This window comes from Clytia hemisphaerica, unplaced genomic scaffold (assembly GCF_902728285.1).
Source record: "Clytia hemisphaerica strain Z4C2 unplaced genomic scaffold, Clytia hemisphaerica genome assembly, whole genome shotgun sequence".
In the NCBI taxonomy this organism is placed as follows: Eukaryota; Metazoa; Cnidaria; class Hydrozoa; order Leptothecata; family Clytiidae; genus Clytia; species Clytia hemisphaerica.
Genome location: NW_027104612.1, coordinates 629,815 through 646,431, shown reverse-complemented (window position 1 = coordinate 646,431; position 16,617 = coordinate 629,815). Strand labels below are relative to the sequence as shown.

The 16,617-nt window shown below is 33.3% G+C and overlaps 4 protein-coding genes across 5 annotated transcripts; all 4 read right to left on the bottom strand.

Moving 5' to 3' along the window:
* Window positions 1-1,044: 1,044 nt before the first annotated feature.
* Window positions 1,045-5,478, bottom strand: LOC136824276 (uncharacterized). 2 transcript variants are annotated; one of them, XM_067080440.1, is made up of 3 exons: window positions 4,370-5,478; window positions 2,725-2,892; window positions 1,045-2,173 (listed from the first exon to the last, which is right to left on the bottom strand). In XM_067080440.1, exons 1-3 carry the CDS (start codon window positions 5,388-5,390, stop codon window positions 1,449-1,451), a joined length of 1,914 nt encoding a protein of 637 aa, XP_066936541.1. In that variant the 5' UTR covers window positions 5,391-5,478; the 3' UTR covers window positions 1,045-1,448. The 2 variants fall into 2 exon arrangements, with proteins under 2 accessions (XP_066936541.1, XP_066936540.1); XM_067080439.1 differs by having other exon boundaries at window positions 1,046-2,176.
* A 342-nt stretch (window positions 5,479-5,820) lies between these two features.
* On the bottom strand, window positions 5,821-10,140 carry LOC136824278 (serine/threonine-protein kinase pdik1l-B-like). Its single transcript, XM_067080442.1, has 2 exons — window positions 8,974-10,140; window positions 5,821-8,768 (listed from the first exon to the last, which is right to left on the bottom strand). Exons 1-2 carry the CDS (start codon window positions 10,124-10,126, stop codon window positions 8,716-8,718), a joined length of 1,206 nt encoding a protein of 401 aa, XP_066936543.1. The 5' UTR covers window positions 10,127-10,140; the 3' UTR covers window positions 5,821-8,715.
* A 410-nt stretch (window positions 10,141-10,550) lies between these two features.
* Window positions 10,551-12,047, bottom strand: LOC136824270 (aurora kinase C-like). The gene has a single exon (XM_067080436.1). The coding sequence runs from the start codon at window positions 11,972-11,974 to the stop codon at window positions 10,979-10,981; it is 996 nt and encodes a 331-aa protein (XP_066936537.1). The 5' UTR covers window positions 11,975-12,047; the 3' UTR covers window positions 10,551-10,978.
* Window positions 12,048-12,584: 537 nt separating this feature from the next.
* On the bottom strand, window positions 12,585-14,234 carry LOC136824268 (serine/threonine-protein kinase pdik1l-B-like). Its single transcript, XM_067080434.1, has one exon. It carries the CDS (start codon window positions 14,166-14,168, stop codon window positions 12,657-12,659), a length of 1,512 nt encoding a protein of 503 aa, XP_066936535.1. The 5' UTR covers window positions 14,169-14,234; the 3' UTR covers window positions 12,585-12,656.
* Window positions 14,235-16,617: the final 2,383 nt, after the last annotated feature.

The following is a 16,617-nucleotide window of genomic DNA, read 5'->3' as shown; positions in this document are numbered from 1 at the left end:
ACAAAAAAATATTCAAAGAAAGTGGATTAAAATTAGAAATAAAAACAAATATTTTACAAAATAAATTTCGAAAATTATAAAAATGTAAAATGGACAAATTTCAATAAAAATATATTTTAATTCACGGAAATTTCATTTACAAAATTAAGCAATTTATACTAAAAAATTATAATCTATACTATACCTATAGTTTAATTTTCATTTAATGTTAATCTACAATATCAAGAACAGCCATTTTAGTATTTGGTTTGGCATCTGTTCAAGGAGCCAAAAAAAAATTACACCGGACGAAAACAAAAAAATATTCAAAGAAAGTGGATTAAAAAAAATCAGAAATAAAAAAAATTCTACAAAAGAAATTTCGAAAATTTAAAAAATATGAAAAAAACTCATAAAAAGGACAAATTTCAATAAAAAATATCTATCTTAATTCACGGAAATTTCAATAACAAAATTAATAAATTTATACTAAAAATTTATAATCTATACTATACCTATAGTTTAATTATCATTTAATGTGAATCTACAATTATTGTAGATAGCACAGCCATTTGGTATTTGGTTTAGCATCTGTTCAAGGAGCTAAAAAGAAATTAAGCAAGACAAAAACAAAAAAATATTAAAAGTGGATTAAAAAAAATATATCTTACAAAATAATTTTCGAAAATTATAAAAATATAAAATGGACAAATTTCAACAAAAATATTTTTTAATTCACGGAAATTTCATTTACAAAATTAATCAATTTATACTAAAAGATTATAATGAAATTATATATTAAATTTAATGTTAATCTACAATATTAAGGTTCAAACTCCCTTTAATTTCCTTTGAGCCCCGACATTTTAAATTACTAGTAATCATTTTTAACAATATTGTTCTTTCTGGTTCTTTCCACTCGAAATTCTTCTCGCAAGTAACTTGTGCCCTAATCGGTTTACTGAACAAGTTGGAGAAAAGCACTCGTCGAAATGAGGCTGATAAAAATATTTTAAAATGTCCAAAAGAAATCATTTCTGTTGAATTCGCCTTTTAAAATTCGTCATTTTCGCTTATTTTAGAGGTTAAGAATTCTGTCTGTAACGTCAGTCTTTCGGCCATTAAAATTTTTGTCAGGCCTGATCCGTGGCCCCTCTCTAAAAAGTTTCAAAATCCTATCTACTGTCAAACCAATAAGATGTAATACACCTTTTTGGCGCGGTCAGGCGCGTGCAATTCTATTATTTAATTTACCACCCTAAACTCGATCCAATCCTTTTTTACACTTTCTTCTGTTGTCTTTAGGTGCGTAAAAAAGAATAGGACGGTTTTAGGGTGGTAAAATGGATAAAAAATGCCCATGCGGCAATTGGCGGCTACGGTCAAAAAGGTATATTGCGTCCACGAAAGATGCTGAGGATCCTAAGGGTTGGCTCCGTCATATTATATTTACAAGTTTAATCGAAATTTCAAATACAATCCAACTCCGCGAATAACCTGTCCTCTTCTTGCGATATTGGTTGATGGCTTGAGGACGAAGCAGAAACCACCATCGATTGGTAGAAGGGTGTCACCACATTATCATAATGTATATCTACACCATGATGTAAAATGTCCAACCTCGTTCCTTCAAGCTGACAGATAGGACATTCGATTTTCTTGCGCTTGCACATCTTAAAATGAACGGTTTCGTCTTTTTTGAGATATAACTGCAAACAATCCAAGCATCTGACAGGAGAGAACAAACACTCGTTTTTATGAAGAAAAAAGCGCTTTCGGGGAAACGACTCTTTACAGCCGACCGATCTACAAAATACGATCTGATACGAACAATCGAAAAGATGTTTCGGCAAATCTATTCTCCGAAATTCTAATTCACAACCTTCATTTTCACACAATGTCAACGCCCATTCACATTTCTTTAAATGTTCTTGAAGATTTGATCGAGTTGGTTTTTCACGGCATTCTTCGTTTGGGCATTTCGTTTTCAAATTCCCGATAAATTGTCGGACATTTTTGTTGGGCTGAGTGTTAAATGGTTGGCGGCAGCTCGGACACGTGTTCAATTCTCGGACACACTCATCGCAATACAGCTTGTGGCAAACTTTACACTCAACTGCTTCGCAGACGATGTCCAAACAAATAGGACAGGAATAATGTTGTTCGAAGTTTTTCAAAACATCATTTTTTGAATCTACTGAAAGATTTGAAGAGAATGAAAGTAAGAAAATGGATTTTTTGAAAGAAAAAGGAATGGCTGCGAGTGTCGTGAACAAATCGAACAAGTCATGTGAAATTTCAATGTTAAATGAGGAGAAATAACAACACAGATGTTAGGCTACGTCATATCTTCCTTCGTTTCGAGCGTAAAACTCCTACTCTTCGGGCTATGAGCACTCCTCTTGTTTTGAATATTGAAATTCTCCAGATAAATCGCATGCGCACTGAGGTTTTAATGAAACAATAGAGAGTTTCGAAACCTAAGCCAATCAGCTGTGTTTTAAACATTCTTTTATTTAAAATCTCTATTGATAAACATCTTTTGTGAATGTTGTCTATTATGTTTAAACATATTAATAAGCAATTCCCGGTGGGGGTCACTAGTGGCCGCCTATAGCAGTGCCTATAGACCAAGAGTAAGGCCTAAAAGCCTGGATCTGTCTATTGTGTAGACTACACAGATGTAGGATATGAGGATCTTTAGATTAGCCCATATGAGCATAATTGAAAACAATGACCACCTACTCTGAGATGAGACAGAACAAATATTTTGATTCGCATTTTCACTTCCAGGCCGATCAGAAGGTTCACGAGGAACATTTCCTTCTCCATCCTTTTGTTCAGTATTTTCGATATTCCCAACAACATGTTTCCCTTCGTCGAAACATGCAGCAAATCCCGGTACAAAACGCTCTAAATAAAGAAAACAAACAAGGAAATATTAACTTAAAAGGGTGAAAATATCATACAGGGTGTTCCGAAAAAAAGTCCTGTGTTAGAACACGACTACAAGTAGAAAAGTTTTTATGTTTCTCACAAACACATTAAAGGTTTTGTTTTGATTGAAAGGTCTGACGATGCTGATGTAGTAAAAACAAACGCGACAAGATTAGAAAAAGGTTTTGAAAAAATGAAAATACATTGAATAAAAAAACATTTCTCAAACAAAGGGACTTTTACTGATACTCTTTCGAATGCTTTATGTTTATAATAAATAGAGCGTCTTATAATCAAAACATTCGATTGTAAATTTGTTTGAAATCAACTTTGCTATTTTTTGTTTACAAAAGCAATAGAATGTGAGGTCACATCTCGAAACAACTTTCGATCTTTCACTTGTTTGCAGGATGTCGTTGCGTAAAAAAGTAGCTTTTATTTATCTGACTCAACATAAAGGCACTGCCTAAAATAAGCTCCTTTTATTCCCGTAGAAAACCTTTAAGTAATACTTAAATGGTTACAACGAAGCAAACTTATAAAAACATAATCAAAATATCAATTCTGTAATAAAACATTTTTTTAAAACTATAAAATCAATACACGTACTAAAAAATGTGTAATGAAACCCTAACGTAAATACTTAATTTTGACATAGACACACGAGTTTTTTCTACTTTTAGTCATGTTTTAACACATGATTTTTTTTCGAGACACCCTGTATACAATGAGACTTTTATTATTTGACCAGGCCAAAGCTCAAAATCGGACATCGGGCATTATATATCATTCAAGCTAAACTTTAGCTTCTTTTTTGTTCTACAGTAAAAGTACTTCAAATTATTGGTACACAATGTTCTCTTCAATAAATACAAGAAACGACCATAGATTCCATAGAACACGATTTTAAAATAAAACTTAAATACCATCAACCCCTTTTTAGGGGTTTCAAAAAGGGACCCCAACACTTTGTTTTTATAAGCAAGCGTCTACACCTATACGAGGCTCGCATTATGATTAGCATTCGATTGTTCTTAAACAATAGAGCCATTGTTTAGGTACCAAAAAGTGAGCCTACGTATGCTTATAAACGTTAAGCTTATAAAAAAAGTGTATCTAGAAACTTGTTCTTCTTTTTAATCATCAAGAAAAATATGGGATGCCATTTCTAAAACAAAATACCTTGTACTTAATACTCATAGCTGTCACTTTCAACTCAAAAAAGTATACATCCAACCCGTCCAGATATCTAATCCAAACAGACAACACATCTTGTTCTCAAGATGTTTAAACATCTTACTCAAACATCTTACTCTCAGGTGTCTCATAAATGGTGGGAGGGGTTGGAAAAATCTTCAAATTTTAACAAACGTCTAAATAACCCCAAAATAAGGTAATTAAAGATGTCAAAATGTCGTGTATCCTAAGAAAACCTCGCCCACAAAATACTTACTAAAGAAATAGCCGGCTACCGAAGGTTTCCTTCTTGCAGGTGGATTCGTTGTTGCTTCAAGTACTGATTTCTCGCATTGTTTTTCAATTTTAGCGAGTGCGTCAAAAATGAAAGAGTGTGCTTGGTCTAGACTCATTCTTTTATTGTAATCATAACAAAGCAGACTTTTGATTACATTGTTTGCAATATCTTGTTCTATTGTCTCTTTCAATCCCTCGAAACTTGGTTCAATGTTTTTCTCAGAACGATGCATAGCAAGTCCAAGGCCAACTTCTTTCCCATGATGCTCCACAAATGCACCATAATAATAAGATTCACCTTGATAAGTTAAATATTTCCTTGTCAAAATAGCATAGAATATCACCCCAAGCGAGAAAATGTCAGCCTTTTCTGTATATTTTCGATCAAAGACTTCAGGAGCAATCCAATACATGGTACCTGCATATTTGTCCATAAACATGTCTTCGTATTCTGAAAGGTAATCTTCGTTATTTTTCAAATCTCGCGTTAAAAACGGTCGAGCAAGTCCAAAATCAGCCATTTTTGCCTGCCCTCTATTACCAAGCAGCACATTTTCAGGTTTGAAGTTTCTGTGAACAAAATTATTGTTATGGAGGTAAGTCATTGCTTCCAGTAATTGTGACATCCAGTCAAACTTTTGTTTCATATTGACAGGGTCACGTAATCGGTTATTCAAGTTTCCTCCAGGACAAAACTCCATAACTAGTAATGTAGATGTACTTTCAAAATCGAAAGCATACAATTGAACAATATGAGGGTGTTTTAAGCAGGACATGGTATATAGCAAATTACCAACAACATCCTGATAAAGTTTATCATTCGAGGCGCTATTGTTTTTTGTATTTAAATAATGTTCAGGGGTCATTTTCCTTAAAGCGAAAACATGTTTTCTTGCATCCTCCACTTTGTAAACATCTCCAAATGCACCCTTGTCGAGTTTACTGACGATGGTCAATTCCTGAAAACATCCACTTTTGCAGTCCAAGATTTGGAAAGACATTTTTTAATTGTTCCAATTTGATTATGAGGTCCATTTAACTCATTCATAATACATCCATAAATTCATATTTGTTTTTTTATTACTTATTCAATCTGAAAGTGATAAGAGAAACTTTATTAGAAAAACGATCAAGAATACGAATTTGTATTGACAAAATATGGGGAACAGAATAAGAAAAAAAGTACAGCAAAGTTTAGCTGAGAGTCTGGGCCTTCATCGTTTATATAAAAAAATTTCGACGTGTGTATGTACCGGACTAAACAGAAAAACAGAGAAAAGCCAGTACTAGGCCGAGTATTTATGAAAATACAGGATCCTAGCGCAGAATTCTATTGGCTATTAAACAATTGTTGAAATCACGTGATATAATTGTTTTGATTGGAAATGCGCAATTTTGAGTGGCTAACAAATTCGAAATGGAACATATAAATACCATAATACTCTCACTGAGTAGCTTCTCATGGGATATTTATTTGGATGGTGTAAGTTTTGGTTAGAGAGCATGAATCTCCAGACTAGGCCAAGTCATTTAAATTGATTTCAATATTCAGTTATCTCGTATAAAGTAAGCATAAGACTGAAAAAAATAATGGTCAGCTATCTGGTAATAATTTAATCTATAAAAATTACAATTATAAAAAGCGTTATGAAAAATATATCAATTGTAAAAAAATTGCGTACTAAGGTACGGAAGCCCATTAGTGCCATTTAGATTATCCTTTAATTTTTTAACGACGAAACTAAAAAAGATGACGACGAAACTGAAAAAAAATGACGACGAAACTAAAAAATTGACGACGAAAATGAAAAATTGACGACGAAAATGAAAAAAAATTGTTACTTCGTCGAACAAATTGCTTCTTGTGAATGAGATGCTGGCGATGATGAACCAGAATAAGGATGTGATGGTGGAGATTTTTGGAACCACCGGTGTCATTGGAATCATTGGAACTAATTAATGATGAAATCAATAGTGCAAATGATGAAATCAATGGTTGGTTCTATCACCCACACAATGGATTCCATCATCTCATCATGCTACAGCTTTGATGGTGCAAATGATGGAATCAAAGGTGCAAATGATGGAATCAATGGTGCAAATGATGGAATCAATGGTGCAAATGATGGAATCAATAGTGCAAATGATGGAATCAATGGTGCAAATGATGGAATCAATGGAGCAGATTATGGAATAAAAGCTGTAGCATGATGAGATGATGGAATCCATTGTGCGGGTGAAAGAATCAACCATTGATTTCATCATTTGCACTATTCATTTCATCATTGATTAGTTCAAATGATTCCATTGACACCGGTGATTCCAAAAATCTTCTGATTCATCATTGCCAGCATCTTATTCACGGGCTTCTTCACCAGGATTGCATTAAGGACATGTTTTTTTTGACTGTACCAAAATCAGGTTTTCGAAAATCGTGAAAATCACTTTATTTTAATTATTTCGTCATTCGCATGATGAATTTTCCCAAAATTTTGATATGTATTGATATTTGGGAAGGGCTTTAAAATGAGCTATTTGAAATCTCAAAATTCGGAGTATTTCAGGATTAATTAATCATAGAGTGTTTTGGATCATATCTCACTCCATGACTCATTATTCGGTCCTGAGGAGGTTTCTATGCATTCCTGAGGTAGCCTAAAATCATAAAATAGCCTGAGGAGTAATTTTTTTAAAGGCCGGAGTGAGTTATGATCAAAACAAACAAAGGACTTTTTTAATCATTTTTCACTCATTTTAACAATTCCCGTTTTCTTTAGTTCATTCCTTTCTTATCAACCAAACAAAAATCTCAAATCACTTCCCCGATAGATAGACTTGTCAGGAAAATATATACGATTAGAATTAGCACCTAGATTTCAAAAATGATCAATTTGATCCCATTTTCCTCCGGTTTTTTCCAAAAAAAAGAGGTCGATGTGAAAATTCAATCCTTTAGCTACACCCTGATATAAGTTTCGTATATAAATTGAACACGACAAAGGCCAAATATAGAGCCGACTTTATAAATCCGAAATAGGCTATGATTTTTTTCATCCTGAAATACTCCGGATTCAACAAGCGAAATCTTAAGTTCCATAAAAGCTATTAAAGTCGGACAAAAAGTATCAGACAGAGCTACTAATCTATTTTCTTATTTTTGAATAACGATAAGAAAGGGTTCAGCTGTCTCTGTTAGTGCCGATTTGAACCGGGTTGGTTGAAAATCGGCATTTTGGTACAGTCAAAAAAAAACATGTCCTTAACCAGAACTATCAAATCCATCTTCAGAATCCACCAGAATCAATGATATTTGCATTTTGAAACCATTAGGGCCACCATTTTCAATTTTTTTTAGTTTCGTTGTCGATTTTTTTCAACGACGAAACAAAGTAACAATTTATTTTTAGTTTCGTTGTCAATTTTGACTTTGTAGTAGTTTTGTTGTCAAAATTTTCAACGACGAAACGAAATAACAATTTATTGTCAGTTTCGTCAATTTCTCAGTTTCGTCATCAATTTTTTTAGTTTCGTCGTCAATTTTTTTAGTTTCGTCGTTAAAAAATTAAAGGAAAATCTAAATGGCACTAATGGGCTTCCGTACTAAGGTCTGTTATCTATAAATTATATTATGAAATCTTTCTACAATAATGATTTCCTCTGATTTCCTTACAATAAAAGTTTTTCAATATTTTAAATTATCTATGTAGCAAGATGGTGGACTAAGGTGTAAAAGTACAGACGAAAGATTCCACAAAAAATTGGCTCCATCAAATTCAACAATTTATCATTTAAAAAGTAAAGATGACGAAAAACAACTAAGCAATTTTCAAGCGGTTGGTTCAGAGCATCAATGATAAAGTTAGGAGGGCTTTCTTACTGGAATTCACGAAGAGAAGCTGAATACAAACAAACGAAAGAAGTAAAACTAAAGAAACACATTTATCAGCCTTCCATTTTGGCTTCTATGAAAGCCCTTCAAATTGTTTAATCTGATATGGTCCACAACAAATAAAAATGGAGCCCTTAACTTACATAGTACTTATATATTTTTAATAAGCAACCCCAATTTTCGGCTCAAGGCTAAGGTTGCTTAGAATTCTATCTCAATTTCAAAGAAATTAGCTTTGACCATCCATTATATTATACCATAATTATACCGTTTGTCATGGTTAGTTGATCTAAATATAGTTTTTACTTCAGGAGATAGTAAAGAAATTTGCTGATTTCAGGGCTCGAGGCGTATAATGTGTGTGACTCGAAAGAATTGTGTAATTTAAAAGAAATTTCATTTTTTATAAATAAGAAAATAAAGATAACACAAAATTCTCACTGAACCAAATATTTCTTCTCCTCATTCCTTTCATCCTCGTTTTTCGTTCCTGAAAAAGAAAATCAAATTCTTTATAAATAGGAAGGAAGTAGGGTAAGTAGGTAGGTATTTCACACATAGAAATTGTAAAGGTAAAGAATCGAAGTTTTCGATGAAGAGATTTAGAAGTAAAAAAAACTCTGCAAAAAGGTCTGAAAATCGACCAGATTTCAAAAAATGTTTGCTGTTCAACTTGTCTTTATAACAAATCTCACCAAGAAAGGTACAACAGCAGGATTTTTTGTCAGCCTGCCCATCTTGGAAAGGAGCTTCAGTATACAACGAAGAGGTTCTTGAATGAGAAGATTTCATGGATATGGCATCTTCTTGTAAATAGTGCTTTGCATCTTCAAGAACTTTCTGCGCTCGGTTAAGACTTATTCTTTCTTCTTCACGAAAACATAACATTTCAGTCACCATGCCAACAACCAACTTCTCCGCCTCACTTTTCAATCCGTCAAAGGAAGGCAGGCGTGTTTTCTCAGAACGATGCATAGCAAGACCAAGGCCAACTTCTTTCCCACGATGATTCACAAATGCACCATAATAAGACTCACCTTGATAAGTTAAATATTTCCTTGTCAAAATAGCATAGAATATCACCCCAAGCGAGAAAATGTCAGCCTTTTCTGTATATTTTCGATCAAAGACTTCAGGAGCGATCCAATACATGGTACCTGCATATTTATCCATAAATTTTTCTTCGTACTCTGAAAGGCTATCTTCGTTATTTTTTAAATCTCGCGTTAAAAAGGCTCTGGAGATACCAAAATCTGCCAGCTTCATCTGCCCTTTATCTCCAAGCAGTACGTTTTCAGGTTTGAGGTCTCGATGAACAAAATTATTGTAATGGAGGTAAGCCATTGCTTCCAATAATTGTGACATCCAGTCAAACTTTTGTTTCATATTGACAGGGTCACGTAATCGGGTATTCAAGTTTCCGCCAGGACAAAACTCAATTACAAGGAGCGCTGCTATTCCTTCAAAATCGTAAGAATATAATTGCACAATGTTTGGGTGTCTTAAATTTATCATAGAAAAAATTTCATTTCCGATAAGATCTTGAATCAATTTAGCTTGTTCATTACTATAGCTTGGCATTCTACACGAAATTCTCTTTAAAGCAAACGCTTTCCCTCTTTCATCTTCAACTTTATAAACATCTCCAAAACTACCTTTCCCCAGCTTTTGGACAACAACCAAATCTTGAACGGTACCATTTCTACCATCATGAATTTGAAAAGTCATCTGTGAATTTCTTTGAGTGCTGCCATAAGAAGATGATGTACCCTGGCCATTCACAAGGCTTTGTCTTGCACTGGCCATATCATTAGGTATATCCTGTGTATCTTTTTTCTTTTTAGGCATTCATCTACTAGAAGAAAAAAAATGGGTAATCATTTTGCAGGGAATATCAGATAATACGTAATAAATAAAAAATAAAGTAATCATATTTTGAAGAACAATTTCAGCGTGAAAATCACGAGAAATTTACTGGATTTACTTTACTTTCAGCTTGGTGGTGGAGAATCACACAACATTTGTTTATGTTTTTTGCCACAAATAGTTGAGTAAGAGAACAATAAAAAAGGACTTTTGAGGTCCTAGCTGACGGGCTTATATTGATATGACAATAGTGTTTGTTTGTAAGTTTTCCTCACAAACCTTGTTTATCGGTTCGGGTTTTTCACGAAAAATAACAAAATTCTGGTATAATCTCTGCTGTAGGAAGGAAAATATCTTTCAAATGGAATAATCATTGCATCGTCAGTAGATTTTTATAACGAGTATTAATTCTTTCAATAATTTAATTATCAAATTCTGAGCTTTATAAAACTATAAAATGTACAATGCATATCAAAATTACAAAGATAAATTCTTAAACAATAGAAAAATATGTACTATAAAACATACTGTGCTAAAATTGGGATAAAGTTTTAAAAATAATTGTAAGCATAACGTTTATAAGAACCAAGTGCATTTCTGTTCATAAACAATATATCTATTATATTATAGCAGTACCTAGACTAAGCTTAATTTATCTTATGTAGCAAACTTTTATCTTCCTGTAAAAAATAATCACATTACTAATTGTGGTAACCTTAAAAAATATGCAAAATAAAGAAGTTTCTGGTTTAATGGTTTGCAACAAGTATACAAAAATGCCAGAATAAAAAGTTTGACCTTAAAGAGTATGATGATTTCAACGCAATAAAATAATTAAAGAATGGTACAAAAATTATTACGTGGTATAAATGCAGGTAGCCAATTGTCAAAGAGGGTCCATGCATGAGCTCTGATTCCATGTCGGTGAACAACACCCTCTTCTACATTAACAAGATGATATTCCCTCAACTGTTCTGCTATCTCCTCCCTTGCATCTTTCAAGGAAACGCGGTCCTGTGGGTCACGTCTTACCAATTGTACTATAATGTTATCTATTGATTCAACAATGTGTGTTTTGGAGGGAAGTATCTCACGATTTTGTTCAACCATAGCTAAGCCGAGACCAACTTCACGACCATTATGAATAACAAAGATACCAAAATATCTTTCATTCTCATAAATTATGCTTTCTTGATGGAGTATTGCATAACAAAGCACTCCAACAGAAAAAATGTCCGCTGTTTCTGTATACCGTTGATCGAAAACTTCCGGAGCTACCCAGTATGGTGTTCCCGCAAAGGTTCCAAGAAATTCTGACAGATTATTTCCAGATAAACCATCAGTTTTGTAATATCTTGAGATTCCAAAATCTGTCAGTTTGATTTGATCATTGCTCAGCAACACATTTTGTGGCTTCAAATCACGATGCACCATACCTTTTTCATGTAAATATATCATTGCATCACAAAGTTGTACAATCCAGGCAAGTTTAACACGCTCAGCAATATCCTCTTGACATAATCTTTGGTTCAAATCACCACCCTCGCAATACTCCATCACAATTACTGCATTATTGTTTAGAAAATCGAATGCTTTCATCTTTGCAATGTTGGCATGACATAAGGTTATCAAAGCCTCAATTTCACGAGCAGCTGCAAAATATGTTGCACCATCGATACACTGGCTCATCTTGACAGCATATTGTTTTCGGTCTTTTTTATCAATTGCTAAATTTACTGTACCGAAAGTACCACGCCCCAAAATCCTTCCGAGTTTAAGTGACACTTCATCATTTCCAAATTTCAGACGCAAATTATTCCCTTTCTTCATATCCGTTTGTTAAAGGTTGTTTAATTTTACTTAAAACAAATATAAAGAACATTATTAACCCATTTGCAGAATTAAAGATTTTCCTCACTTCATTGTGACCCCTAGTGTTTGAAAAGTACCAAATTTACATGTAAAGCATGACAAAAAGTTTTCTCCAAATTATCACAGATTTCTTGCAAATGAATAAAAAATTTGATTTATTCATTAATTATTTTTTAAAGATCATTTTTCAATATCAAATGATGTCATTTTACAATAATTCACAAACTACAAATTAATAAAAGTTAAATAAAATACAACTAAACGAATGTAGCAAGGCTTTGTAAATTGATCATAGAAAATAGAGCAGTATTTTTTAAGTAGTATACATAATATCTATATACACATTTTTTATAAACAATCAAGTTGCTAGGGCTCGAACCCTAAAATTAGCCAAATTTGTTTCACTATTTTCTAAAATAAAAGCTTTTTAGACAATCTTAGCTTTGCAAACGATAGCCCTTGACCAAATAAGCATTATCATGGTATACTATCAGTAAAGGTCAAAGCAATTTTTCAGAAAAATAGAATGCTAAGCAATGTGCAGAGCTTTTATAAAAAAACAACAAGTTCAAGCAAGGATTATTATTATTTTTGACTGGAATTCATTACATGATTTTGAACTAAAAGAATTTACATCAATTCAAGAAAAAAACAGTTTATATAAGTTTGAAAAAAATATACTCCAAAAACTATATATAAACAAGAGCCAAAGGCCAGCGAAAAAGACAATCCATCCAAATGCATCAATTAAAGGTTCTGATTTTTTATCCTCGTTTTGACATTTGATATTCTTTTTCATCGAATCACAACATTCGTCAGAGATTCCTTTCCAGTTATCGTGAGGAAGTTTTAGAAAGGTTTTAACAGTATCAGCATATGGCAAAGAGTTGAATAATTTTTCCAATTTTTCCTTGTATTTATTATCCGATGTTGATGGTGTAGCAATATCAGTGGGGTCAATTTTCTTTTTGAAAGAACTAGAATCCTTTTCCTTGACCTTCTCCATACTAACATGGTCTACATATTGTCTTTTTCTAGTGTTGTTTTTACTTTGCGTATTTATTCTATCCTTTAGTGCAGAGCTACCTTCCAAATAATAATTGTTTTTTAATGGTGTGCTTGTTTGTTTTGAACTAACAAACTTACTTTCATTTTTACTTGAAACCAAATAGGAACTGTTTGGAAATTCTTTGGTTTCATTCAGTTTTGATCTTTTAGGCACTTGTCCAACACTGTCTAATTTACGTTTATTGTTCCTATCAATTCTGATATTTTTCAGCTTTTGTGATGCATCATTTAATGAAATCCTCTTATTAGGATCATATTGTAACATCTCTGAAATGATACCCCCAATTACTCGATTATGTTCAAATTTAAAGTTGATTTTATCAAAATTTGGTTTCAAGTTGTGATTCTTTTGTTCATACATTGCCAACCCCAGACCAACTTTCTTCCCATAATGCATCACAAATGTACCAAAATACTTTTTATTAGTATACAGAATAAAATCAGCAACAAATATGGCATGGAATAAAACTCCAAGTGAGAAAATATCTGCTTTCTCGCTATAAATATGATCAAATAGTTCAGGAGCTATCCAGTAAGGTGTTCCAGCAAAAGTACCCATGTAAGCTTCAATATACTCTGATAAGTTGTTTTCTTCAGCTTTGCTGGTAGCTTTCCGTAGAAAATAGCGTGAAATTCCAAAATCTGTCAACTTGATGTTGTCATTGCTCAATAGCACATTCTCTGGTTTAAGATCTCGATGTACAATTTTCTTTTGATGAAGGTATTGAATTGCTTCAACTAGCTGGCTCATCCATACCACTTTGAGTTCATCAACAACTTTGAAGTGCAGACGATTATTCAAATTACCGCCATCACAATATTCCATTACTAATACAGCTTTATTTTGGTTGAAATCGAATGCATACATTCGAGCAATATTTGTATGCTTCACTGACATAAGGATTTGAATCTCTTGAAATGCAGTCACAAAGGTTGTGGAATCAATACACTCACTTATCTTGACAGCAAATGGTTTTCCACGATTATCTGTTGCCCTATATACTGTAGCAAAGGTTCCTTTACCCAGTTGTTGATGCAAGTCAAGCTCATTTATATAATTGCCACAATCAACCTTCAACTTCATTTTTTTATTAATCTAAATTTCATTGAATGAAGTGATTTATGGTTTACTATTTTCCAACAAAATGCAATAGTTATGAGGTTTTTATTACTTTAGGGTGATTTTGGTTTGTTTGTTGGTTTTTTTCATTTGAAGAGCTTCGGTAACAAAATCTTATAAATCCCAACTAAGTTTTTTTTTCCTTTTCTCCCTATGTCTTGCAGGAAATGGTCTATCGTTTGAATAAAAATTCAATCGTGACAATCAATCTGAAACAAAGCTTTGGAGAAAAAAAAGTTAAACGGTACCTAATTTGAAAGTTAATTTTGAGAAAACCTATAAATCTTTTTCTTGAAATTGGTTTGGCAATATTAACAGCATTGGCAAGGTAAATGCCCAAATTTAGCTTTTTGAATGTGTAATCGGATTTTTATAGAGAAATTGAAAACAGGAAAAAAATGACAACAATAGAAAGAAAATACTGACTAAAAAACAAGCTCATAGACTTTCCAATCATGAAATATCATTTAGAATAGGTTGAATTTTGCTGCCATTTTGTGTGTGTTTGCCCTGAGTTTCCTCAAATAACTCATATCCCGCATTTTAATTGGTGGGGGAAAACAAAAGTGGTTTTTGCACGTGGATCGCATGCTTTTATTGGGCATGATAAACTCAGTTTCAGATTCCAACGCGCTGCTACAGGAAAAATATTTGATACAATCAAAGGTATTCAATATGATCAAGAGTAATCGAAAAGATTGAACAAATCAGAAATCGTAGAAGAAAATGCCATAATTTGACAAAATCGATACGTGGTTATTGACCACCTTCGATTATCATCAATCACTAGTAGATTTGTCTATCTCGACATGCGTCTTCTTATTTCGACACCGGATCTGTAAAGTAATTAAACAAACCTTGAATGAAATTATTATTATTATTCTTATCAAACAAGTTCATCCATCAAACTATAAGTTCAATAAACATTGCAAAACTATTTCAATATAAAACAGCCAAATGAGAAGTAATTACTGTAATTACACAACACATGAAACGCATGCAAAATTTCTTGGGTCCATTATTAAAATTTTACAACTCTATTACACTTCAAGTCATGTGATCAAAACAATTCGCGAGCACACAAAAGTTGTTTTAATTTGGATATCTTTGTGGAAAGCATGCTAATTAGTTTTTTAGTGATGACTATACCGTTAAAGTTTTTTTTTTTTAATTTCTGATACATCAACAATATGTGAAGTGATAGGGAGAGTACAATTTACTGATTGATTGGTAACTTTGGTATGTATTTCTTTATGTTTGATTTTTTATTTTGAAGACCAGCCTACAGCTACCTTATGGGAACTAATTTTCGCGGCAACTAATTTTCGCGAGACAGCTTCCCTCGCGAAATAACTTAATTTTCGCGGGACTTATTTTCGCGACTAACTTCGACTGTAACTTTTCAGATTTTCACATTTTTCGTTAGTTTGATTACAAGATTTTATGTGTACAGTAAAGTCTCCATAACTTGAACGGCTACGAGGAATAAAAATCTATTCAAATTACATAGCTGAAAGAATTTTAGTGTAAAGATTCAATTTTCGCGAGGATTAAATGTCGCAAATTTAGCGAGAGATGAGAGTTTGAAAACTTTCGCGAGGGATTATATTTTACGAAAAAGACGAAATTTGCGAAATATAATCACCGCGAAAAAATTTATACCCTTAAGGTATGTCAAGTTCAAAGGAGGGGTGTCAATAATAGACGAATCTACGGTATTGATTACTTCGATCACAATCAAACGTTTGATTAGTACCGTCTGGTCTGAGTCAAGCCTGGTAATGGCCAAAATTATATTCGAACAGAAGACAAGTTAAGTGCTGTACGTGAGTTATGTCACATGCTCTACTGCAGTACCCAACGAACGGTGTTTTTAGTGAATATCAATAATTATAAGAATATATCCTATATTTGGAGCTAAATTTTAGCTTAGGTTAATTCCTAGTCGATTGAGTCACCTACCCTGTGCCGGGGCGGTTAGGATGTATAGTTCGGCTGCCGGTTTCTTAGCTTGGACTCTATATAAAGTCTCTCGTTAATCGGGTTGTCACTCAAGTCTACATCTTTGAGAAGTGATTTTCAAAGAAGAACCAATCGTTGTTATGGAAGAAGACCAACTGCTCGGAATATACTCGTCACTGGACGACATTGCCGCTGTTGCCACGACTTCTCCTCTAAGCCCTTTACAGCCTTTGGGCGTATCAAATGCCGAAACTTCAGTGGCTCCGATGGCTTTGAACAGCAATACTTTACTTCAATTAGTCAACACTCTCGTCGACAACCGCTTAAACGCTGTCCAGCACTCTTCACAAGCAATCGCCTCAGCTACACCAACAAACACAAACAATACGCCCATTCTCTCCGCCGCCCCGACTCCCGCCTTCACGGTACCGACTGCAATCCCAGCAAAAAT

Bases quoted from the DNA above. Each gene is read 5' to 3' on its own strand.
- LOC136824276 (XM_067080439.1), bottom strand. From the start codon at position 5,390: ATGTCTTTCCAAATCTTGGACTGCAAAAGTGGATGTTTTCAGGAATTG. The intron at 2,893-4,369 runs GTAAGTATTTTG...TTCTTTATTTAG, and splicing joins GGTAGCCGGCTATTTCTTTA to AGCGTTTTGTACCGGGATTT. The intron at 2,177-2,724 runs GTAGGTGGTCAT...CAAATCTTTCAG, and splicing joins TTGTTCTGTCTCATCTCAGA to TAGATTCAAAAAATGATGTT.
- LOC136824278 (XM_067080442.1), bottom strand. From the start codon at position 10,126: ATGCCTAAAAAGAAAAAAGATACACAGGATATACCTAATGATATGGCC. The intron at 8,769-8,973 runs GTGAGATTTGTT...TTTCTTTTTCAG, and splicing joins CTGCTGTTGTACCTTTCTTG to GAACGAAAAACGAGGATGAA.
- LOC136824268 (XM_067080434.1), bottom strand. From the start codon at position 14,168: ATGAAGTTGAAGGTTGATTGTGGCAATTATATAAATGAGCTTGACTTG.
- LOC136824270 (XM_067080436.1), bottom strand. From the start codon at position 11,974: ATGAAGAAAGGGAATAATTTGCGTCTGAAATTTGGAAATGATGAAGTG.